Source organism: Crocodylus porosus, unplaced genomic scaffold (genome assembly GCF_001723895.1).
Source record: "Crocodylus porosus isolate Cpor-Errol unplaced genomic scaffold, CroPor_comp1, whole genome shotgun sequence".
Classification (NCBI taxonomy): domain Eukaryota; kingdom Metazoa; phylum Chordata; order Crocodylia; family Crocodylidae; genus Crocodylus; species Crocodylus porosus.
The window spans coordinates 45,827,045-45,852,106 of NW_017728906.1; the positions used below are offsets into that span (position 1 = coordinate 45,827,045).

Genomic DNA, 25,062 nt, shown 5'->3' on the forward strand with positions numbered 1-25,062 from the left:
TGAATAAGGAGCATGGGGTAGTGGTCTGTGGGCCGGAGGAGCTGCGGGATCCTCTCCGCAATGTCTCAGATGCGGGCCCCTGGGAAGCAGCAGACTTCCCGGGCTAAGGGGTCGGGGCAGCAGATTGCCCCCTCAGTGCCCCGCAGGATGGAGTCTCCCACAACAAATACCTTCCGCTCCCGGCTGGCTGCAACCCTCCCCCACCCTTGCTCCCATGGGATGCTCCACCTACCCCACCAGTCTGAGTTCAACAAGCTGTGCCTGGCTTAGTGATGAAAAATGTGTATAGCATTTGTGTAGTAAGAATCTTAGATACATCTCTGCAGTTGCCCAGGACACAGCCATGTAGATGGTCCTCTTTCTTTGTTTCATTTAGTCACAAAATCTTTCAGGATTTGGAAAAGAAGGCCCAGTAGTGCCATGGTAAATATCGACATGTAGTGGGATTGGCTAGAATTTGAAGGTTTTGGTTATGGCAACCATCAGTCCTTCCAGATCATGGTGTATGTGTGACAGGTCATCCAGGCCTTCAACACATATGCATATGCAGGAGTATGGAGGAGCGGAGGGTGCTCAGACCTTATGTCCCCCCTTTAGGCCATTTGAGACAGAATGCAGAAGTCAGACTGAGTCCACACGTTTGATGCCTCTATGGTTGTAGTTGTATAAGTGTACGGAAATCAAACCTGAGTCTCCTGTGTGGCAGACCTGGATTCAACCTCTGAACCACAGGGGACTCCAGTGGCTAGAATTAAAATGTAGACAATTATCAGTATCACCACTGATCAGCAGAATTTGGTTTAAATTTTCAAGTTGTCTCTAGAAAAAAATTCTTAAGAAAGAACGGCCTGTTAGTCCGTTATATTTGTAAGGTGAGAGAACATGTCCACATCTGACCCAGTGGCTATGTATCTTGATTTACACAATTGTTTTAGAAATGGAATAAACCTGATAGGCTCACTGGGCATGTCTGCATGTTCATTAATGCGTTGTAGTTACTGCACATTAAATTTAGTATTTGGATAACTAAGTACTAAATCAACTAATTTGCGCTACTGCACAGTAGCACTGGTACACGAGTTCTTAGTGATGCTTACTGTGCAGTAGTGTATTAGCATGGTTTTTGCCCAGCATGCTGCTGTGCAGTGTTATTAAGCTACGGTGCAGTTAGTGTCTCATGTAGACATGCCCACTGAAACACAAAAGGAAGCCAACACACCCAAGTCCCCTCTCAATATTTCGTTCAGTTCAGACAACTTGGTTTGTATCACCTCTTTTGAATAAGTTCTGGATTTTTTAAGCAACTGTTTAATTTTTGCAAAGTAAAAAGATCATTTTACCACCTTTTAATCCAGCTTTGAATAATTGACTTTCTTGATTTAGGTAAGTATCCCCTTTCAGGACATTTTGGAACATGCCTAAAATTAAATGAGGACATAAATATAATCTTGAATATGGTCTAAAACTTTAGTCTGGGATTGAATTTAACAGAACGCTTCTCATTCTGGAGTGTTCTCCCATGACTGCAAACTATCACCTGTCAGATCTGATGTCAACTGAGATATATTTTTCCTTTGATATTACTTATAGCAATTGCTAGAAGCTAAAAGGACTATATACCTCATTTTAAATAATGTTGTTAAGATAAAAATATTACCATAGTTAGTTGCATTATGTTCCTTCTCAAAAAATTAGCCATCCAAAACTGAGGTGCATGATTTAAGGAAGGAATCTGATTTCTATGTTGGATTGGAGGCATGGGGACTGTGGCAGGAGTCCTACTCTCAGAGCCCCTCTGGATGTGTGGCTCCGCCCTCCTGCAATGGGTCAACCACCTGCTTACTTTCCTGCCATGCCTTGATCTTACTTTTGATTAATAGATGATTGGAATCAGCGGGAGGCTGCCCATTTTTATGCGCCCTGATGACAGGGGGCACTGTCTGTGGCTTGTTTTCCTCCGCTACACCGCAGCCCAAGCCTCGCAGATGGTGCTGGTGTGATCTGACTTGGCCTTGTTGTTATGTCTTGGCCCTTCGTTTGCTCTTGGGGCTCCTTGCCGCCCCTCCTCACTCTCGGGGCTCCTCGTCGCCCCCTTTAGTCAGGCTTCTCGCTGCCCCTCTAGCTCTGGGGCTTCTTGCTGCCCCTCTAGCTCTGGGGCTTCTCGCTGGCCCCTTTAGTTGGGCTCTTCGCTGCCCCCCTAGCTCCGGGGCTTCTCACTGCCCCCTGGCTCCAGGGCTGGGCCAATGCACCCCTAAACAAAGCTGCACCCTCTCCGGCACCAGGAGACCCCACGCTATCATGGAGCTCCTATGAGACCTCCTCCAACCCCTTATAGCCTCACCCGGTCCTCCAGTGAAACAGAAAACAGAAAACGCAAAGCCCCCGGGCTACAACATAAAAGCTAGACCATTCTGGTCAAAATACGAATGTCTCCCTACCAGAGAGAGAAAGAGAGAGAGAGAGAGAGTGCATCAACCCCCAGCAGGGACTAGGGGATGTTCTGACCGTTAGAGTTCTCTCCTTTGTTCTGGCTGAGTTCCTCCTCCCTGCCCTCCTGGCCTTCTGCCTGGGCTTAAGAAGGGCTAAGCTCAGCCCCTTCCTGGCTCTAGGCTTCCCTGGTTGCAAGGGCAATCAGCACCTGCACAGTCCTGGTGACTGGCAGCTGCGCTTCCCCCTTCCCATCATGAGGGGTCTCTCCCGAGCTGTTTCTGCTCTCAGTCGCAGGGCACCTGAGAGCTCTGCAACAGGGACACAAGTTCATCTGCAGCTGTGACAGGGTTAAATCTTGAGCTATGAAGCTTGAGGTAGAAGGTGAGTGACATTGGGTGTGTCTACACGAGACACTACTGCGAGTAGCAATGAATCACTTAATACAACTCATTGCTACTGTGCAGCAGCGTTGGAAAAAAATATGGGGACAGTACTGCTCAGTAATGCTGGCTACAGTGCAGTCATTTAGTATTTGTTTATGGAAGTACTAAATTAATGCACAGTAACAACTGTGCAGTCTGTAGATTGTGTACACATGGCCACTGAGAACAGGAGTTCAACCCCCTTGCATGTGCCTGGGAATATTCTGCCATGATGAAACTGTGCTGTGGCAATAACATATTACCAAAACCCCTTGCTTCTTTTTATGTTAATATGCTAATATGTTCTGCCTTCCAAAAACATGGTATATGTCTTATTTGGGGGCATGTGTATGCAAGAAAATACAGTAAGTATGAAGCAGTCAGCCTTTCTTCACCATCAATTACTAATATGAAGTATCTTGAAGGAAATTGGGGAAGGTGAAATTATTATGAGGCAGCCAAGTGAGTACCAGAGGCAATTTAATGAAGCTTTAGCCGTATGTTATTAATAAGAATATGACAATTTTCTGATCTGAAAGACATGTTCCAGCAGGAGAAACAAGGATTCAGTTTAAAAGTAATTTCTGTTTTCAGAAATATTCTGAGAATATAACTTCTTTTAAAAATGTTTTTTGGCAATGGTGTCCATATTGTGGTTGATTTGTCATAGCTATGTGATATCATTGGAAATCCTCTAATCTGAGAACATGTTTATATATATACTATAGTGATTTTTTTTTGGAGTTAAGAACAAGTAATTAAAAAAATCCAACCCTCCTTTTATTTCTCCTGCAGATTGCAGATAGTATGACGCCCTTACGCCCTTACGAGTGCTTTGACACTCTGAGACAATTTCTAGAGCATGATGGGCATGTCTTACGCTTTTACTGTACGTGGGATGACACTGAGTCCATGTTTGGGGTGCCACGAGAACTTATTCTACACTATTTTTTGGCTGACGATACTATTGAAATAAAAGAAGTGCTATCAGCGAACTCGGGCCAAGATGCTGTTCCACTTTTTCTCAAAAGAAATAAGCTACCGAAGGTGAAGAATGAAAAATGCAACTTAGTTTGAGATCTTTTGTTTACTAAGAAAGCTTAAATGCTGTCTGTGGAAGGTGATGCTTTAGGAATATAATGATCCCTTACAGTGCTCTGTCAAAAGTACCAAGAATAACCATAGTTTTGTGCTTTGTTTTTACATACACATTGATTGATGTAACAACTGGTGAAATTATATAAATAGTGAAGTCTGGGAATGTTGTACTCAAAATCCAGAAAAAAAGGATTCAGATAAGAGGGAGCTAAAAGCTTTTTTCCATCAATTTTCTTTTCCTTATATCAGTACAGCAAAAACTGGAAAAGTCTGAATATGGCCCTACAGTCCTACATAAATTAGTGTAAACTCATAGAAACCAGTGTTGTTAAACAAATATAAAATTGCTGTGGATCTAGAAGTTGATCATATGATTTTCTCCCAGCTCTTTTGGAGAAGTCCAGTTGCATGGGTCAGAAATATGAATTGTTTCTAACAATTATAATATGATTGTTTAAAACTGAATTCTTAGATTAAGTGATTCAAAACAACTTGAAGTCAAAGGGAGTAATTTCACTGATGTCAGTGGACATTAGATCATGCTTTTAGAGAGGCTGTACTAATTACCTTTGGGCTGACGTAATTTACATAACAATGCAAGTTGGAAACCACTCAGCCTGATTCACCACTGTGAATACTCCAGTTTTACTGATGGCTAGGATTATATCAGCCTAAGGCTGTAATAACACACAGGTGAATAATTTTTTCCTCTTTTTTTGCATGTGATGCTAACAATTTTCCTTAATCCTTTGAGGCCACATATGTGCATGTTGCTTTGTAGACCAGTTAAAAACAAAACCAAAAAAAATCAAAACTCAGGCTGGGGGAGCTGACAGTCCAAGAGCCTGATATTCCAACAAGTCTTGTGTGGGTAGATGCTATGTTATCATCTTAGTCAATGGAAGTTAGTGAGAGAGAGGTAGTTAGCTATGTTAGTCTGTGTCACAGGAAGAAACAGAGGGGTGGACCCTGAGGAGCCAGGGGGGAACCCTGGGGTCAGGAACCCACCGTGGAAGGCAAAAGTAAAAGGAAAGAAACAAAAAACTGCTTGCCTGTAGCAGGATCCGCAGTGAAGCCGAAAATGGAGGCAGGACCTGAGTGGCTCATTAGCCGTGCCTTTATACAGCTGCAGCCAGCGGATGACGCCGGCAGCAGGAGCCCTGCTGGTGGATATAAAAAAAGTCTCTGGCAAGGAAGCGGGGGAGAGACCTGCAGGACCTTAACAGGGAGGTTCCTCCCAGAGACCCTACGAGGGGAAAGGGGGTGGGAAGCTGCTTCTCCCAACATGGGGGAATGCAGCAAAGCCTGCCTCAGGAACAATGCTGCCAGTGGTAGCACAGGGAGCGAGGAAGCTGTCATCCTTCGCTCAGACCAGGGACCCTGTAGACCGGAAAGAATGGAAGGAGGGTGACACCAGGGGCTACTACCAGGGAGCCGGAGGGAGCAGCGGCCACCAGGACACCAGACCAGGTGGGATCATTGCAGGCTCTGGTGGGCTTAAGGAGACGCCCCAGGTGGGGGATGAGGGGTATAAGCAGTGCGAGGGGCTGCAGAAGATGGGCTCCAGTGGCGTAGAGCACCCCCGATGAGGGACGTGTGGGAGGTGTGCAGAGAAGGGCCACCACAGGTCCAGTGAGCCCACAGGCAGGTCGAAGAGTGAGGAGGAGAGTGTTGAAGCTGGCAGTCTAGCCAGGTCCCAGTTTATGGGCCTAGGGAGCTCGGGCATCTGAGGCCTGGCAGTATTGAGCTAGCCATGAGTTGAGAGGGCAAGAGGGCAGAGACCTTCCCCTTTTTTGTGCACCTCTTCCTATTTTCTTTGTTGTAGATAACGTTTCTTTTGCTTCCCACCTTTGGAGGGGTTGTGGTGCAAGGTATCTAGGGACCAGGTGCTGCTTAAGACCAGGAGGGTAACTATCCCCTGGGAGGCCAGCCAATAGTAAGGCACTGTGGGTGGAGGTAGGGTTAGGCCCCACAGGCTGATACAACCATCCCCAGCAAGCATCTGCAGAGCCCCAACAGTTGGAGAAGCTGGCCGAAGGACATCGTGAACCCATCAAGGCAGGGTGTAAGGGCGAGGTAGAGGGAAGGTGGAGCCTCGCTGAAGATCATCGTCTAGCAGTCCCATACTAGAAAGAAACCCTGCAGTCAGACACCCCACCACTGGAATAAGATACAAAGTCGTGGCAGACAAGATTGGGGAGAGACTATTCGGGAGACAGACATCCATTCGGGACGGCAGGGATGGACAGGCGAACGCTCCTGAGCATCCGGGGCTGCGCGGCACGTGACCGGATGTTTGAGACCAGATGGGCAAAGTCTGAAGTGAGGCAGAAAATTTGTATCATATCGATTAACTAAATCAGAGATATATATAGCATAAGATTTTATCAGCTCAAACTCACTTAATCAGATCCTGGATGTGTCTACATGTGCAACTGATGTGCAAGTAATTTACTCAAAAGTAAATTACTTGTGAGTAAACGTTCCCAGGTAGGTGTCTGCATGTATAGGGAAGTGGGAGCAGATTTTCTGCTAATGGCAACAAACTGCTTCCACTTCCAGGGGTCCTGCAGTGGGCCCCTGTCACCACCAGGGGGAGGTCTAAGCTCCCCTGGGTGCTAGTCCAGGGGATGGCAGGGAGCACTGGGCCAGGAGACAGCTGTCTCTTGGTGGGGCTGGGACATTGCACCCTGCTCCCAGGGGGACTGCCTGCAGCAGGCAGCTCCGGGCCCCAGCTCCCTGATATAGGGCAGGGGACTTGGAAAGAGCTGTAGGGGAGGGGCGGGTCCCAGCCCAAGCCCACAGACTACATCACCACTGGACTGAATAGCATGGATTATAACATCCGAGGTTCATTCACTGGCACCCCTCTGCTGTTTACATTGGACAGACAGGGTGATCCCTATGTGTGAAAATGAATGAAAGCCAATGTGATATTAGTACCAGAAAGACACAAGGCCTGTGGCAGAACGCTTTGACCTTCCTGGATATTCCATCACTGACCTGAGAGTGGCTGTTCTTAGGCAGCAAACTGTTAAAAAACCAATTTGAATGGGAACTTGTGGAACAAGAAATCATCCATAGACTGGATTGTGTTAAGTATGGTTTAAACAGAGATTATGGATTTTTCATCCCATTAGCTTTTGTCACAGGGCAGTGAAGTGCCCTGCTCCTAAAGAAGGACAGGTGTGGGTTGCCGGGGCAACATCAGAGGTCAGCTGACCGGAAGGGGGCAGGGCCTGGCCTTTATAAACAGCCTAGGCTGAGGCCAAGGGGCAGTTCCCTTCTGGCGGCTGTGAAGGAGAGAGCTCTGCCGGGAGTAGGCAGAGGTGGAAAGCCTGATGACCTGAGCAGTTCATGGGTGAGAATACCCAGCAGAGGAGCCCTGCAGGGATGGAAATAACAATGAGCCAGAGGGCTTTGGGTTTACATTTTAAGCCACGAGGCTAGAGTTTGAGTAGGGGCCAGTTGGCTGATGGTTTTTGTTTGTTGTTACACCGGAGGACTGGGTGAGACTGTAGGGGTTGGAGGAGGCCTCATAGGAACTCCCCAGTAGCGTGGGGGGCCCCTGGTGCCAGGGAAGGCACAGCAGTTTGGCGCCGGAGAGTGGTGCTGCGTTTTGGGGTGTCCCAACCCTGGCCCCAGTGGGGCAGTATCGGGAGAAGCCCAGTGTGGGCGTAGGCAAGAAGCCCCAGTGGGGCATAGGACCTAGAAAGAGGGTCCAAGGGCCAGGTAAGGCTGAGGCTTCCTGAGCCCCATTGTGAGGAGCCCAGTGGGCATAAGACCGAAGAAGGGGGGGTCTGGGGGGCCAGGTAAGGCCAAGGCCGCCTGAGCCCTGATTTTCAGGGAGCGCGAGCAAGACCCCAGTGGGGCAGTGTCTGTGCGGGAAAAGCCCAGAGAGGGCGAGCACACACTGAGAAGCCCCGGGAGAGGGCGAGTGCACTGAGAAGCCCCAGAAGGGGGCGAGCGCACACTGAGAAGCCCCGGAGAGGGCGAGCGCACATTGAGAGGCCCCAGGAGGGGGCGAGCACATTGAGAGGCCCCAGGAGGGGGTGAGGGCTTGGAAGGGTGAGCGTAATAAGGATAGTTAGACCTAACAATGTCTGGGACATCTGAGAGGCTTGGGGTGTGGTATAAGGGGTGGTAGGAGCCACGCGTAGCCCTGCGACGGGAGTACACAGAATCAGCAGTAGACAGGGTACCAGCGGGAGTATGCCAAGGGATACTGTGCTCAAGGGGGTAAAAGGCAGCCTCCCTTACAATACTTTCACTGTTAAAGTCATGGTGGGTGAGATAATGAGGGTGCATGGACACCCACTTGGCACAGTAGGGGGCGCCAGGAGAGATCACGGCTGCTTCTGGGTCCCCACCCTGTGACAGCTTTTATGACCCCTTTGTTCCTATAGATTTACTGCTTTGTTTTTTGCCTCTTCCAACACTGCCTCCCTCCCCATTCTTTTCTTCCTCTCTCCTGCCTTTTGTATCTAAATCACTCTCTTCATTTTATTCACTGCTCTGTGCTGGGCTGGTCCTTTCACAGCATCTGATAAAGTGAGCTTGAGCTGATGAAATCTTATGCTGCATATATTTAGAGGAAGGCCAGCAATAGGTGGCAAACTATGGAGTGGTCTGTAGGAGTGGCTGAGTTTACATTCAATGATTGTGAAATCTGATTTGGTCATCTGCATATATTGTTAATTCTTCATCTTTTAAAAAAGAAACTATATTTTACATGTAATTTGGGGGTAATTTTAGAAGGAATTACTAGTATAAACATAATATCTACTGTAGGAACTGATATTCCTTACAAGAGAACAAGGCCGAGTAACTTTATTGTATTTGCCCATTGCCCAGTACAGTTGAGCCACAATCCTAGCTTTTACATCCTACCAACAACAATAATAGTTTTTAGGACAGAATTTTTATAGGCACGCTGTACTTTATTGATGCTAATATTGCTTTCCAATTGCTTTATAAAAGAAGATTTTGTCTTTGGGTACCCAAAGGGTATAGCCACATGGTACGTTACAGTGTTCAGGAAGCAACAAATGAACTAATGTGTACCGGCAGCTGGTTAGTTACCTTAGCACAATATTCTGTCTGGGCTAATTAGCTCTGCTGTTTGGCTGAGTTTATTAGCCCAGGAGGAGTACCATATCCAGTTCTTTAAAAAAATGACGGGTTCCATTCATCTATCCACTAAATGGGGACCTACTGAATTCACGGTGAAGTGGGCTGTGTAGCAGCTCCTTTAATCTTGAAGTTTCCCCTCTGTGCCCCCCACATCATTGATTGGTGGAGGGGCCCGCTGCTCGCAGCTCACTCCTGATTGGCAGGGAGGCAAAACCCACAGTTTTAAATATGGTGCCATTTTTGCTGCTTGCCGCTGATTGGCTGAGGGGCCTTGGCAGCCATATTGTTTGTTGCTGACTAGCCAGGAGGCAAAAACAGCAACATATATAAGCTGTGGTTTTCACTTTCCCATGAATCAGGAATAAGCAGTGAGCAGTGCGGGGTGGAGGGAGGAGGGCAGGCATGAGGGGGAACCTGCAAAATAAAAGGAGCTGCCGCATACCCCACTCCTGCCATGAATTTGGTAGGTCCCTAACAATAAATCTGAATAATAATAATAATAACTCAAGCTGTACTGCTTCTGGTACACAAACTAGTTCACTCAGAGCTGTCTTGAGTCTTTCTACATAGTGCTGTCTTATGCTATTTGATATACCCAACAAGATTAAAAGTATCTTTGGAAATGTATACTGGAAATTTAGTAGGATAAACATGTCTTATGTTCATTAAAAATATTATGAAAACAGTCTGGTATCAACTGTAAACCTACAGGTTCTGAGATTACTGAGCTCTTGATTTGTTCTTGGTTGCAGTTTTTATCTAGTATTTTTCTTTGCAGTATGCTCCAACTGGGCTGTATCCACCTGGTGCAATCACAGATCGCACTGTTCTCAATGTACTTGGAGGTTTAGTAGGAAACAAAGGACGTTACATTCTGGACAATCGTAAGGTCAGCTACTATTACTGCTGCAGGCTGTTGAATGTAATTATGGTTGCTTTTTATGAATTCTAAAACTGTTGTCTGAAACAAAAATGGTTATTTGTATGAGGGTGCCACCGTTGTAAAATGGCTTAAGTTAGCAATGTTGAAATTTAGTAGGCAGTGTTTGTGATTTTTTTTTTTTTTTTTAAGCTTAGAATGGGGTAAAAGAAACCTGGCAGACGAAATATGAAAAGTTCTTTTTATCAAACATTTAAAAATTGACTTTTTTACAGTTCTATGTTGTTCTGAGACTCACACATCTGCTTTATAAATGCTTTTTTCATCAGACAGGGGCAGTGCATCAAGAGTTTTACAAAGACTCTGACCTAACCATTGGGTCAGTGATCAATGTTTGGGGAAGGAAGATCATACTCTGTGACTGTGATGAATTTACCAAAGAATATTATCGGAAAAAGTATGGCATCAGTGAGTAGTGATATTTTTTATTCTTTTGTACCTATTTTAAAAGAGATGTCTTTTTAGAATACATACTTTAAGCGATATAATCTCTTATAGGTAGTGAACAACAAAACAGTATTTTTGTCAGGGCCCAGGAGAGATGTCTTTCATCTTAGTTACCAACCCAGATTTGCTCACTGGCAGTGACCTCTGTTTATGTGCAACTGTTGCACATAGATGCCAGTATCCCCTCCAGTCCCCTTGATGGAATACCATATTTGGATCAAAGTGCACTCAGTGTACTGGTGGAAAGAGGTAGCGCTGTAGAACTAAGACAACAATGAATGGCTAAAGAATTTCGGAAGAAGAGGCCACCTTTATATTTCTCTGGAGCCAGGCCTACTCTTGGCACATAGCTCTCTGGATGTTGACTACAAGCACTGAATGCTGCTTTCCACATGCTCATTGGCATGCGGACACAGCTACATTGAAGCAAACACACCAGGCTATAAACAAGATCCTGCTGGAACGTGTTGCTGCAGTTAAGACTGTTCATGAGATCATGGCATCATTGAGTAAGACATACTGGGATGGCTTCTCCAATTGCAGTAGAGTGATAAAGGGACACAGTTGATCATTATGTCTTTACAAAACAATGAGGCCAAATATTATATAACTGTAAAGGCTATTTCTCTACTGGAATTCTTGAGCTGGTAGGCAAGTCTTGTAAGAAGGCAGAATGACATGTTGTTTCATAGGATCATGCAGCTGGAAAAGGTGTCAAAGGATCACCTAGTCCAGGAGTGTGAAGCATATAACCCACAGGCCAGATTCAGTTCACAGAGTTGTCATTAGCCCAAGGGACTCCTAGAAAGGCTGAGGAGTCCTAGAATCGGGATCCAGCCTGAGAGGCCAAACCAGTTTGACACCCCTGATGTAATCCATCCCCCAAGATCAATTAAGGTTAGGCCAGCTCTCATAGGTATTTGCCGAGCTTGCTAATGAAAACCTCAAATGATGAGATGTTCTTAGAGTTAGAAAGTTTGTCCTAGTAGTCAATTACTTCTGACACTGTTTTTGGTGGACACGGAGACAAAGCAATCACTGCCTGATTTTACAGATTACACACTGTTATCATGCCCTCTCCTCCAAATTGTTCTCTTTTCTACTCCAAATGAGCCCAAATCTTTCAGTGTTTGCTTGTAGATTGCTTTCCAACTCTCTTATCTCTTGTTCATTTCTGGACTCTCTCCATTTATCATATAATTTTAAAGCGTGAGGCTGAAAACTGGACAATGTACTCCAAGTCTCCCATCAGTGCCAGATAGTTTCCCACACATATACCAGAAAAATCAGTGGCATGTGCAAAGGTGGGCAGAGCTATAATTCTATATTGTCATATTCCAGGCATCTTGCTGCTACCAATCTTGTCAACAGAGGGTAGAGCCTTGCACAAAGATGCTAAATCCTGCTGTCCCATTGTAAGCTCAACAGGCCTCATAACGATCTGACCTTCTAGACAGAAGAGACAAGAGGTGGTTACAATGCAGTAGTGTTGCACTCTGTGGGTAATGCTAAAAACTGGTAGGCTACCAAAAGAAAGCTCAGTCTGGGGTTGCATTTTTGTTGTTTGTGAATTACCAACAAATTCAAATGCTAGGAAGTTTGATGGCATGTAATTTGTGTATATTTTATTTGAAACAGAGTGGAAATACCACATGCTCTCAGTGAGCATGTCTACCTATGTATTTACTCTGGCTTAAATTTACTGTGCATATAGGTAGAGGGAAAAATTTTTTGGGGGGAGGGGGCTGAGTGCCTGTCTGCATGTGCCCCCCCCCGCAGAAAGCCTGCAGGGGAAGGGGGTGAGGGCAGGGGGAAGGGCTTTGGGGGCAGAGTGGAACTGGGGCTGTACCAGGCTGCACCTGCTGGATGAGCTGCTGGGCTCTGATTGCCCCATGACCCAGCCCAGTTTTGACAGCAGTGTGGCGCAGCGCCATGTGCCTCGCTGCAGTGGCGGGACTCGTGTGGCACTGCGCTGTGCTGCTTTTGAAGGTGGCAGCGAGGTGTGGAGGCAGGGAGCAGGCAGAGCCCAGCTCACAGCTGCAGCCTGCCCTTGCCCCACGCAAAGATCAGGGGGGCACCCCCCAGGCTCCCTGGTGCCACGCCATGCCTCTGGAGGAGCTGCTAGGCTTGGATTGTCCTAGAAGCACCCCGGTCAGGGTCCCATTCACCATGAATGGGCCCTTGGTTGAGCCAGGTTGGGTTGTGGGACAGTCCCCACAGTGCAACAGGGAGAGGGGCAGGGGCAGGGGTGAATGATTTGCTTCTGCCCCTACCCCACTGCCTCCTGCACTGTGGGGGTCTTGATCTTCACCCCCAAGCCCAGGTAAAGAAACTTACCTGCCTGCTGGGCCAGCTGGGATCCTGGCTGTGTGCCGCAGGGTACCTGAGTGTGTGCATCCCTCTCCCCCTACTGCAGCAGCCGGTGGCTGGGCTGCCTTCTGGCCAGATCTGCTGGCCCCTGTGCTCCGGGGGGCTGAGTCTGGTTGCCCCCTGCTTCTGCTGCCTATGACGGTGCAGTAAGTTACTGCTCAGTAAGCACGAATAGGGTGGTGTCTACGTGTACAGGTGACGTGTAACCAAGTTGAAGCCAGGAGAGGCAGCCAGCCAGGAGCTCTGGGGTTGGGCTTAGGCCAGTCCCCCAGTGACTGGGCAGACCCAGCAGGGAGGCCCTCTGGCTAACTGCCCAGTAATACGTCTACATGTGTGTTACTGGACAGTAACTAATTGGGCATAAATTTGATACCTCCATCATCATTGTGATTGTAAGTTGCTGTCTTACCTTTACTCTTTTTTGTTGAAGTTTTGGGAAGGACCAGCATTTCTTTGAATCTCTTACTTCATCAGGTGTTAAATACTGCTAGAAGTAGCCCTTTAAGAGGATGAAGTGTGGTATAGGCTTCTTTTGAAGTGTAATTATGATATTCAGAGTATTTCCAGTATTTCTGCCTGTTTTGTTCTTCGTAAGATTTTTGAGAAGCAAAAGGAAATGTTTAGAGGGTAAACAACAGTTAACATTGTGCTTCCCTTTAGCAGGAAGCTTAGTATTACGATCATGGATAAATGCACCATTGCTATGAAAGCAATGGAAATCACCTCAGTATGGAGCATGACCTGCTTATAGTTTGCTAATGCATCTGCAGAAAAGGAGAAAAATAACTGAACTCTGCTATGGTCATACATGTATTGCAAACAATACATACTCAGAGGAGATTTGAAAAGTACTCATGAATTTGTGCCTGAGAAGGGCTATATTTATCCTTTTCACAGAATGTTGTCACAACACAAAAATATTTCCTTACTGTTTGTGACTTTAATGCTAAGAAGTGTCTCCTTATGCATTTAATAATCAACACTCTTTGGTAATCACTATGCATTTAATATGCAACATATTGGGCACATCTACACGTGTTGTTAATGTGAAGCAATACAAAAGCAATAAACTGGCACAGTTTGCACTGGTGTTTATTATTCCTGGGCACCATGTTTACGCATGCACCCAGGATGAAGCATGTTGAGCCAGGTCAGAGTAGCCCTCATTGGCAGGAGTCCCGGGGGGCCAGCCTGTGCACCTGGGGCTGCCTTGATCTGGCTCAATGTGCTGCAGAGGGGCTGGCTGAGCACAAAGGTGCTCCAGTGTGGGGCCAGTGGCAGGCAACCCCCACACTGAAGCACCCTCATTCCTCATCCAGTCCTGTCAGTGTCTACATGTGTATTGCAGTGTGCTAAATAACTCTGCTGTAGGATATTACTTGTGTTCAAGTACTAACCTACGGTGGCATTTATTTGTTTACTGAAGCCTAATAGAGTCGCACATGTAGACGCTGAGACTTTACTGCGGAGCTAATTAGGCAACTCCACAGTAAATTTTTCATGTAAATGTGCCCACTGTTTTACACTGTTCGTGACCAAGGATACAACCTTTGGTTATTACATTAAACAATAAAAGATTTGGATTGAAAGTTCATCTCTCTCTCTCTCTCTCTCTCTGAACCATGCAAGGTTACTGTATGATTCTGCTTCGGCTGGATAGGCAGACAGATCTCTCTTTAGGAAGAACTCAGCAAATGTTACTCTTGACCTGTTACTTGTTTTCAGTCCAAGAGAACTGCAGTGATTTTTATCCTCACATTAAGTCTGGAAGCAGGAAATGAAATCTCACTCATGGTAAAAAAATGCTCCTTCTGTGCCACCAAATTGCTCTTGAGCAGTTCAGGGTGCCATGCTAAGAGGGCTCTTTTTTTGCTAGTTCGTATTTGTCCTAGGTCTTGCTTTCTTGAGTAACAGGAATTATTTTTTACTATTACTATTATACTGAGTGACTGTCAGCTTATGATATGCAATGAACTGGATGGTGTCAGTTCGTTTCCTAGTAGATCAGTGTTCTGATCACAAGAACTGGCACCAAGTTTGGAATCCTTGAATTGCCGTGGAGACTCTCACTAGTAGAGATGTTCTATCAATTGAGGCAGCCTTGTGGGGGCAATGACCAGTGGCCGTGCCTCTCCTGACCTATCTAGACAGAGAACTTCATGGTCCGAGGCTTTCAGCAGCCTTTATCACATTAAAAATATTTAATTTAATTAAAATTAAAATTTAATTCACAATAAAAACATTAAGACATAAAAGAGGGGGAAAATGTTGTATTTTTCAAAACAGGTGTGGATAATTTCCTTGAAAAATAGACTTCTTTTTAAACATGCAAATTGGCTGCCCAAGTGTTGCACTGAAAAGCAAAAATAAAAAGGATGTTAAATTCAGAAATGCACATACGAGACTAATGCATTAACTAAGCTCTCAGGCATGCACAGAAGTAAGTTTAACAGATTTCTTTCAAATTTTTCTGTGGATAAATCCTGAACATTCGGTGAAAGCACAAACATTGTAGATTTAAGTGAGACCTGTGTTGTCACATTATGTATTCTCCTCAGAGAGCCAGGATGTACTGAGAGAATTTCACATGGAGAAGAGACAAAACTATTTTGGGGCTGTATTCTCCACAGTTTAAGGGAATAAAGATGCTCTTAAAAAACACTGTGAAACTGGAAGCAGGAGAAGAAATCTCACACTTGCTAGTATAATGCTCCTTCTCTGTCATCAAATTAATTTTGAGAAATTCTTTTTTGGATGTTTGGGGGATATTTAGTGCATGCCATTGATTAATATCATTTTCACTTTTACTTGTAGTTCTTCTTTGTATTTCTAGGAGTATTGTTGTCCATGTGCACTAAAATAATTATAGTCTCCCACAAGTTGATGTCTCTTTCAGCCTCTCTTAGGGCAGGGCATTCAACCTCTGAGCAGCACTGGTTGCGGGCCCTGGGACAAGCTGCGCAAGCATCTGGGCCACTGGGCTCTCTCCTGTGATGGTGCTGTGCCTCAGAAACCCTGGCTGCCACAGGAATACAAGCAATGGGGGCATGTGGCAGCCAGGAGGGAGCCAGAGGCTTCACATTAATCCCTTGTGGGCTCAATGCGGCCTGCAGGCTGCCTGTTGGACAGTTCTGTCTTAGAGACTGGCTGCTGCATCAGTGTCTAATGATGCCAGATATGCTCTCTGTGAGGCACGTATAAATAATAAAATGATGTTTTGTATATATTCCATGACGTATGGATGACCTTGTGCTCCAGTTGAAGACATACTATTTACAAATGTGCAAAGACAAAACTTCTGCTAAGCTGTATTGCTGCAGTCTTCCAGGACTATGAGAAAGAAAATATGAGATCGGTGATAACAAATCACTTGACCATTAAGAAGCTGGTTGCAAGCACCTAAATTATAGACCACACAAGAAAATCTTGTAGTTGCATGGGAATGATCTCTACACTGATTTTTATGAACTAGGTCATGGAAAGTCAGAAGTGGGAACCTCAGTCTGACAGCTGTGATATTTTATTGGCATTGTGACTTATAAGTTCTGTTGAGAAGGCCACAGAGTGACCATGTAACCTGTTGATTGTAGGTTAAGCTGATTTAAAGAAATATACAAATGCTGGGTAACCTCAGTAAGTAAATCTAAATTGAAGAGTTATCTTTGTCTCATCTAGTATGTATGCACTAGGTGGCACTGTTGGTATGCAAGAAGATCTTAATCAGTGTTCCAATTGTTCTAAAGGTCCCTCAACTGATATACATCAGTACTAAGAAAAAGCTACATTTTATAAAGCCTACAGTTCTTTTTAAATTAAAAATTATATGTCTAGTCACCTTCAAATTCTAATTCTAACACAAACCTATCTCCAGTTGCTTTTTTATATATGTGCAGACCTAGGTACACAGAGTTTATTTTAACAACAGTTGCACTCATAATTCGTCTCATACTATGATGAAAATTTCTTTCGAGGGCTTGTTTTGCCACATCATTACTTATAAATGGAGAGTAATCTGTTGCAGTGGGGCTTTTTGGTCTGACAAGTGCTTTGAAAATTTCCAAGCAGAAGCCTTTCTTTTATGTATGGACTTGAGGTTTGAGCTCTCCAAACTAGTACTGTCTAAATGTGCTGTATCACAGAGGGAATGGATAACTACTGAGGAAAAAAAAAATGTTCCCCTTATTCCAGAAACCCCCCACTGACTGGTTCAAAAGAAGTAATCAAAAGAAGTTATTAGCTTTGCCTACAATATCTTGTTCTCAGTAGAAATAATTGGCTGAAGAAAGATGAAGAAGGTGCTTCTTGTGTTTAGGCTTTGTACTTAAGAGAATTCTGACGTCTAAATTCATTCATTCCATAGTTTTCAATCTCAAATTTGTTTCTGATTAAATCTAAGTTTAAAAGAGAGTAAGTTACTATGATCTTCTTTTATTAAGATGTTTGAAACATGGAGATTGACAAGCTAGTTCAGAGAAAGTTTGATCTAGCCTAAACTTCAACCTTACCCTCTATCAGTGCTGTAACCAAAACTATATTACACTAATATTAGGATTGCTCCATATAAAAATGTAATGCTTATTACATTATTTTAAACTTCCTTTAGAACTGTGTTAAATTTTAGGCTGGACACCTCACTGGTGCTTGGAAACTAATAATGTAAAACACAGGCTCACAGAAAAATGAGTGGTACATTAGAACAGGCTGGGATGTCCCAGCTCAGGTGAGAGGTGAGCAGGCAGGCCATGGCATAGAAGAAGTGCCTGCCACCAAAGCTCCTCATTCACAGACTGAGTCCAGTGGCTCTGCAGCTTGGATCCCACCCTCAGATTGTAGGTTCCTGACTCCTGCATTAGCACATCAGAATTGTTACTAGCTGTAGAAAGTAGGGTGGACCTTACGACACTCCTGGTATGTTGAAGACAGATAGTTATTCATTGTGTTTATGTTGTAAAAGGGATCATGCTAATGGGGTAAAGCTGATGAACGTGACTTGACTGAAGACAGTATTTGAGAGTGTAGGATGGACTAATGTTAAAACTTAAAAAGTCTCGCTATGGCTGGGATAAGGAATTAATTTTATTGGCATTTGAGGAAGGCTTACTTAAACTTTTTGAGTTTTTATACAATACATGGAAATCAACAAAAAGCAGAGGGAAAGGTCTACAAATACATTTTGAAATAGTGGTACACTATCCATGGGTAGAAACTGAACATGTTTTTAAAAATACGTTTTTTTCCTCCATCTGTTTTGAAGTACCATTTGTCTTTTTGAGATGTGTGCTTTTCTACCAAATTTTATATGTTGTGGATGAAATCCCAGCCCCTTTGAGGTAATGATGGAAGTTTTGCCATTGACTTCAATGGAACCTGGATTTTACTCGGAGCAGGTATGAAGATGAGAGGGGCTCTGCTGAATGCGTGTTAACAAGAAACATGCAAAATCTTTAATGGAATAGCATAATCTGAACAACAAAAACAGCAGAAAAAAATCTTGCTGTCGTTTTTTTTTAGAGGATTTTACCCCAATTCCATACAAGGCTCCACATCCTCCAAAAATAGAAAGGAAGTTTCCACCGTACACTGGATTTGGGTCTGAAGAGGATTCTCTTTGTTCCTGCTTGGGTCTACTTCCCAAACCTCCACAGAAAGATTTCAAGAAATTCATGGAGAAGGACAGGTATTTTAGAGAGAAATCATTTCAGTCAGCTTCTTTCATTTCTGATTGTGGAAGGGTAGGGATTTTAAGATATCAGTGGAATTACCAAGGTCACCTGGCTTCTAAGTGTTAGCAACAGACTGTTTTGTAACATAGGCTACTAATGTCTTCTGTGAAAGTAGCTCCTCTGCCCCCTGCCCCATTGACTTCAGTGGGAATTTAATCAGGCCCTCAGTCCAAAAAAAGAAAAACAAAGCCAAAAGCTCCAGAAATAGAACTCCTGAGTTGCCTGGCATTTACTTTCTTTGTCTGTTGATTTTCATGCACACTTGTACTATAGCACTATTAAACATTGGCACCTTTCATTTCCCTTGTGAGTTGCCTGAGCAGATGGTAGACAGTGCCATGACTTACAAGTTCTAAGTGAATAACAAAGCTGCATACCAGAACTCTGAGGTCCACTCACCCTCTGTAGTTTTCAGAAAAGGAAAATGCTATTAGTAGATGACTTAGTAATATTCTAATTCTGTATATTACTACTGTAAATCTTTTTAGACAGCAATATCTGCATCTTTAAAATTACTTATGCTGTCTTAAAAAATTACCAACTGGAATGATAATCTGGGCAGACTTAAAGGATAGAATCTTCATGTTGTTTTTTGTTCACATTTTATGTCTGAAAGTTAATACATCTAATCATGTCCCCTCCTCCAGTAATTTTCTGGAAACAGACTTTGAACTTGGTTGCAGTTTAACTGGAATTCAAATTCAGTCCAGATCTGTAGCAGAGAAGCAGTTAGTTCTCCCCTGGACACTTCTATCTGGCTGAGCTTGAATGACTCCGTTAATTTAAGGAGAAAATGATTTTTTGGGGGGGGAAACAAGGGAACCTGATGTCACTTGAGCCCAGCTCTGTCCCTTGCAAGTAGCTCTGGGTTCAGTGCTTGGCTGGTGTGGCTGGGCTTGGCAGTCAGTAGTGCTACTCAGCGGATGGGGCCAGGCTTGGTGCTCGGCTGGTATGGCCCAGACAGCATTGGTCACAAGGGATGGGGACACACCAGCTGAGTACTGAGCCTGGCACCACTCACAGGTCAGGGATGGGGCTGGGCTCAGTAGTCAGCTGGTACAGCCCCATCCCCTGCAAGCAGTGCTGCCTGGGCTGCTTGTGCCAAGCACCAAGCCTGGCTTTGTTTCCCCTACAAGTGGTGCTGCAGCATGTGTCCACCCCCCAGGTGCCTGGCCCACAATGAGGGTATGCAGGGGCCAGTATAAGTCGACCCCATATTTCTGATCCAAAAACTTAGGTCAACTTATACACTGGATCTATAAAATTCCTAACTTTTTGGATCAGAAAAATGGTGTTGACTTATACACTGTGCATAACCTATACACTGTGAAATACGGTAATTTATTTCACCAGTCAGGGGAATGCTATTCCAAGTGATGAAAAGTGTCATCACAATGTGTACTTAATTCCATTCTTCTTCTTCCGTCCTGTTAGAAATGGCCTTGAAAGTAATGTGCTGCGCTTTGTTGCAATACTTATTACTGATAATCCCATCGACAAGGATCGGAAATTCATCATTTCTTATTTTCTGAGTGATGACACACTTTCAGTGTTTGAGACCACACGGAAAAATACAGGTAAGAGACAGTAATTCTTTAGAAGCAGTTCCAACACTGTTCTGATTTAAATTGGGAGGGGTTATTAAACACAGTCTACCCCTAGATTAACTCTGTCTATTCAATTTCAGCACTGACATGTTTGGTCCCAAAATTCTATACGGTGACAAAAGACCTATTTTTTTTTCTTATATTAGTCTCTCCACTCTTGGCAATGATGAATCCACTTTCTTCAGACTAAGTGCTGCTCGGGCACTAGTCTGGGGACATCAGCAGTACTGATAGGATCACAATCTGAAGCTGTTCCTAGCACACCTGGCACTATAACTCGTCCTCTTAGAGAAGACTCTTCAGCCTTTTCTTCAGAGTCTTTCAGTGCTAGAAAGGTGTCACTGGTACATTCCTTGAGAGCCAGGCAATGTATTTCTGAGAGGGAATGGAAATCTGAATGTTATTATGTTAGACCGAGAAACTCAGAAAGAAATACTAACTCCTTGACATCTTCCCTCTAAACCATTTAGCCCTTTATACCCCCTTTTACAGGATTCATTGTAGGATGGACCATGTCATGATCAGGAGGCCAATGACTGCTTCCCAATCTTCACCTAGACCCCCTTGTCCACCTTACAAGGCAGCTTTATAACCAGATTGATGTTCCCCTCTGCCAACAGATTGTTTATGACTCTGAGGACATATGTCAAGTCAAGCACCATCCTGATTCAGTTCTTCTGTTCTCATCTCTAGATAGAACTATAGTCCTGAGTCATCTACCTCTACTCCAGATGGCTTTGAGATGGTCCAGGTCCTATCATGGTTACTTTGGTAAAGGAACCTGGTAACAAGACCCTCTTTGGTCCCCATTACAAAGAATGAAGGGAAAAAGGGAAGGGCCTTTTAAGAGGGACAACCCAGATTGGGAGTCCCTACCCTTGCAGGGAAATAAGGGAAGCAAGGCCTTTTCTCAGTGACCCAGCCACTGAAATAACATGAAGGCAGCCATGCAGGGAAGCTAAGTGAAAGGGCTGGCTGGTTGCATGAGGACCATAAGGTTTTCATGTCAAATGATGCCTGTGTACAGACCCCTTCCCCTACTTCCAAAGTCTGCAGAATATTGCCTTCCTCATCTCCTTATCATCAATGACTCTGACATTAGGTTGGGGAGTCCATTTGGATGATCATCAGATGCTAGCCATATGGACTCACTGAACTAGATTCCACATAATGTCTTGGAGCCATTTATCAAATGTGTACAGATTTGCACTTGCTTCTGAAAAGATCGGCGAGTCGACTCATGACGCTAATGGGCAGTCCAGCAGCCATGTCTGAAATAAGCAGAGAAGAAAAAGTTCTACTTCTGTATGTCAAGCAACTATATATCAAAAGAATTTTGGTATCAACCAAAAAAAAAAACTTTTAAAGCAACCTTTTAGCATTACACCATATGGTGATAGACCACTTCACCAGACAATTTTCAAGCAACCACAGGGTTGCAGATAAGTCAAGCTTCATTCTCAAGTAGAGGTATCCTTCTGACTGCAAGAGTTCTGCTCAATATGGGGCAGAGTTGGAAAACCCAAACTGTTTCATCCATGAGAACATGGCCTTCAGGACCTGATGGACCTTCAGTTTCATTTCTATGTTCTTAGAAATGATTTGCCTGGAATGATTACAGTATCTCTGCTGTAGGCAAGACAGTTCTGTTACTTGAACCTAAAGGATTTCTCTACTTAAACTCTGATACAGGGTGTGTCTACACATGCTATTACTATACATAAATAAACTACCTACTTATTGCTGTGTTTGAACAGATACCTGGGAGCAATTAACTCTGGGACAGTAAGTTTTGGGGTTTATTCATGCACAGAAAGTAGACCTGGGTGGAATGGCCCCAGCTGACAGAGAAGTCCAGGGGTAAGTCAGCTCGGGGCTGCTCTCCCTGGCTCATCGTGCTTCAGAGGGTCTGGCTGGGGCACGAGCGAACTTCAGTGCAGGGCTAGCCAGCAGGCAGTCCCTGCATTGAAGCACCCTTCTGCCCAAGCCGCCCCCTTCAGGATCTACATATGTGCTACTGCTGAATTTTTTACTCTGCAGCAGGATAGTACTTATTTACCAGTACTATCTTGCTGTGGAGTACATTAGTTTACTCCAGTCTAATAGGAATGCATGTGTAGATGCCAAGATGTTTACTGTGCAGCTAATTGGTCAGCTGCACAGTAAATGTCTTGTGTAGATGCACCCAATTATCATTTCTACCAGGTTTGATATCTTAGAAATTTGGTTCAATCCTCTGTCCACATCCACATTTTCTGCACCTTCTGGCACAAATACTACTTGTCTGGCATCAGTGCAAATATCCTGGTCATCTGTGAATATTCTTATTTGTAGGAGGGAGACTTATGTTGCAAGTGGAAGAGATTCACAGTATGGATGCAGCACAGCCAGTTATTTCAGCAACTCAGATACTTGGTTCATTGGTAGGGCAGTCCTGGCAGTGAACTGGTAGATTTGCTGCTTGTGAATCACTGACAGTGCACTCTGTATGGGCAAGCCCTTGAAGAAGTTACTTAGGCCATGGACAGGCATTAGAACTGTGCCAGTAAATATGCCTTTTCCCAGCACAAAAAGTAAGCATATAGGTGTGGGAAAATCCCAGTGATTGCACCACAAACTGTTAGCTGTTTCAACTAGCAGCTTTGGTGGAGAGCAGTGCCATGTGCAACACCTGTAGTTTCACATAGCAGCATGGGGGTCCGTAGGACCTCCAGTGTCCCACAGTCCTCCATTCTCTTTCCATCTCCCTCCAAGGGGTAGGGAAGTTGGGAGAACAGCTGGTTCCTTGACAGTACACCCAGTGGTGAGCTGTCAATCATCCCTGAAGAGATCTTGCTGCTGCAACTGCTTAAGCAGTCCTGGACCTCCCAGGGAATGTTCAGCGGGTGTGTGGCATGCCTGGGGCTGGCAGAGATGAAGAGAGCAGCTCTCTTTTCTTTTGCCATTGCTTTGACCTCTGCAATGTGTGTGTGTGTGTGCGTGCACGAGGAGAGAGGGGGAAGGAGGTGCTGACCTGGGCATTGGCTGCTTTTCAGCAGCTGCTAGTAGATCATTGCTAACCTGCCCCCTTCCCTGGCAGAGGAGAGTACAAGCTGTCAATAATTGGATTCACTTTGGGGAGAGGGGATATAAGTAGCAGCCTTCTATTGCCTCTGGAGAGTTTGCCCTTGAGGTGGTACGACACCATTAGCACCACATTTTAGGGGGGCTTTGGAAGTTCTTGGCACTCAAATTGAACCCCTGTCCATACTCTTGCCTTACAATTATTGACCCTTTGTAATGTACTGTATATTCCATGACCCTGCACCCCTATCCTGCTGTAAATGGTGTCTGATAACATATGGTTTCTGTGCTGGTGAAGGATATAAAAGGGGTTTAGGGTTGCAGCTCTCTTTGTGCCTGAGGACACTGAGGGTATTTCCCCATGAGCATGCACATGAAGGGGCATGCATGCCTCCTGTGGGACAAATAGCAGCAACATGTATATTTGCACCATTGCTATTTGACCTTGGGGCACGTGCCTGCACATGCACTCTGGCATGTACTCTGCCAGATGGCAAGGTATAGCAGGTTTGAGCTACAAGTGCAGCCATGATGCCCCTGGTGGCCCTGTGACCCCCACCCAGCTCAGTCTCTTTTATGGCCTTCTCGTGATTGCTCGATTGCCATGCCTTATTCTTATTATAGATTAGATAAGGGAGGCTGTGCACAGGCCTTAGAGTGAGCCTTAGTCCACTTGTCATATACCTGGGTCCCTCTTGGATCCTCAGTTGCCTGGATTCAACTCTTAAGCTCTACAGCCCCTCTTGCCTGACTTGTGCTCCTGCCAGGCCCCTGTAGCGTTAAGGGCTACGTCTGTATCTATGCCCTTCCAAGGCATCCGTAGCCTTAAGGGCTCACTGCATGGCTCTGTTTTCCTCCCCTACACCACATGCCAAGCCTAATGGGTGTTCTCTCTTTCTTTGATGTTAACAATTTGTACATGCAGCCCCTTATGGGCCCTCAGACCTCTTTGTCCCCTTCATAGTCTCCCTCTGAGCTTTTGGGCTGCTTGCCTCATAAGCATCCCTTCCTCCAGGCTCTCTGACCCCCTGGTCCTGCACACAGCTCCTCCTCCGGGCTGTCTGACTCCCTGGTCTGGTCTAGCCCACTCAAGGCTCGTGGACCATCTGGTCCAGGTCTCAGCCTTTCCTAGACTGCTGAACTCCTTATTGGGCCCCACTCTCAGTCTGAGGGCTCCTGGATTACTAGCCATCTAAACAGGCCTTGAACCAGCCATGCAGGGCTCAAGGCTAAATGAGCAGCGTAACACCAAACCTCCTGGCAGACACCTCAACCCTCTAAGGGACCTAAAATAAACAAAGGCCACTTGCCTGTAAAAGCCCACTTCCCAGACCTGCAGAGTCATTCAGTATAATCCAGGTCCCTTGCATCTAGGAGCTCCTCACTGCATGGTGGCTAGGGAGAGACAAGCCTTCTGGTTAGGTGAGTCTCTCATTAGCTCTCCTCTGCCACCTTCAAGCAGTCTTTCAGGCTGCTTGCTCTCTTGAAGGAGAGGCACATCCCCCAGTGCCCTGCTACACAAGGGAAACCAGGCCAGGTAGGGGAGGCTGGGAGCAGCACCTGGGGTGGCCCCAGCAGCCTTACCTGGAGTCCTGGAGGCCTCGTAGGGCAGCAGTGGTGCCAAGCCAGCTACTTGGAGCCTGGCCGGTAGCCAGAGTGTGGCTCTGGCCAACCAGGCTCTGGTTTCTGGTGGTGCACGCTTCTGCCATGTGCACCGCACCATTTTTTTTTTTGTTACTGGGATCTCCTGGTGTAAACCCCCCCCCGCCCCACTGCAATCAACGGAGCAGTGCATGGATGCACATGCACTGTGAGCAGTTTGCAGCACT

The 25,062-nt window shown here is 45.2% G+C and overlaps 1 protein-coding gene across 4 annotated transcripts in view; it reads left to right on the forward strand.

Annotated features, from left to right (window-relative positions):
• EFHC2 (EF-hand domain containing 2) overlaps positions 1 to 25,062 on the forward strand; it is an 89,836-nt gene that overhangs the window by 27,078 nt on the left and 37,696 nt on the right. For all 4 annotated transcript variants that reach the window (XM_019529058.1, XM_019529059.1, XM_019529061.1 and 1 more), the window contains 5 exons: positions 3,648 to 3,899; positions 9,862 to 9,972; positions 10,293 to 10,431; positions 18,352 to 18,517; positions 19,998 to 20,140. In XM_019529058.1, coding sequence (XP_019384603.1) covers positions 3,648 to 3,899; positions 9,862 to 9,972; positions 10,293 to 10,431; positions 18,352 to 18,517; positions 19,998 to 20,140 — 811 coding nt within the window. The remainder of the gene's footprint in view (positions 1 to 3,647; positions 3,900 to 9,861; positions 9,973 to 10,292; positions 10,432 to 18,351; positions 18,518 to 19,997; positions 20,141 to 25,062) is intronic.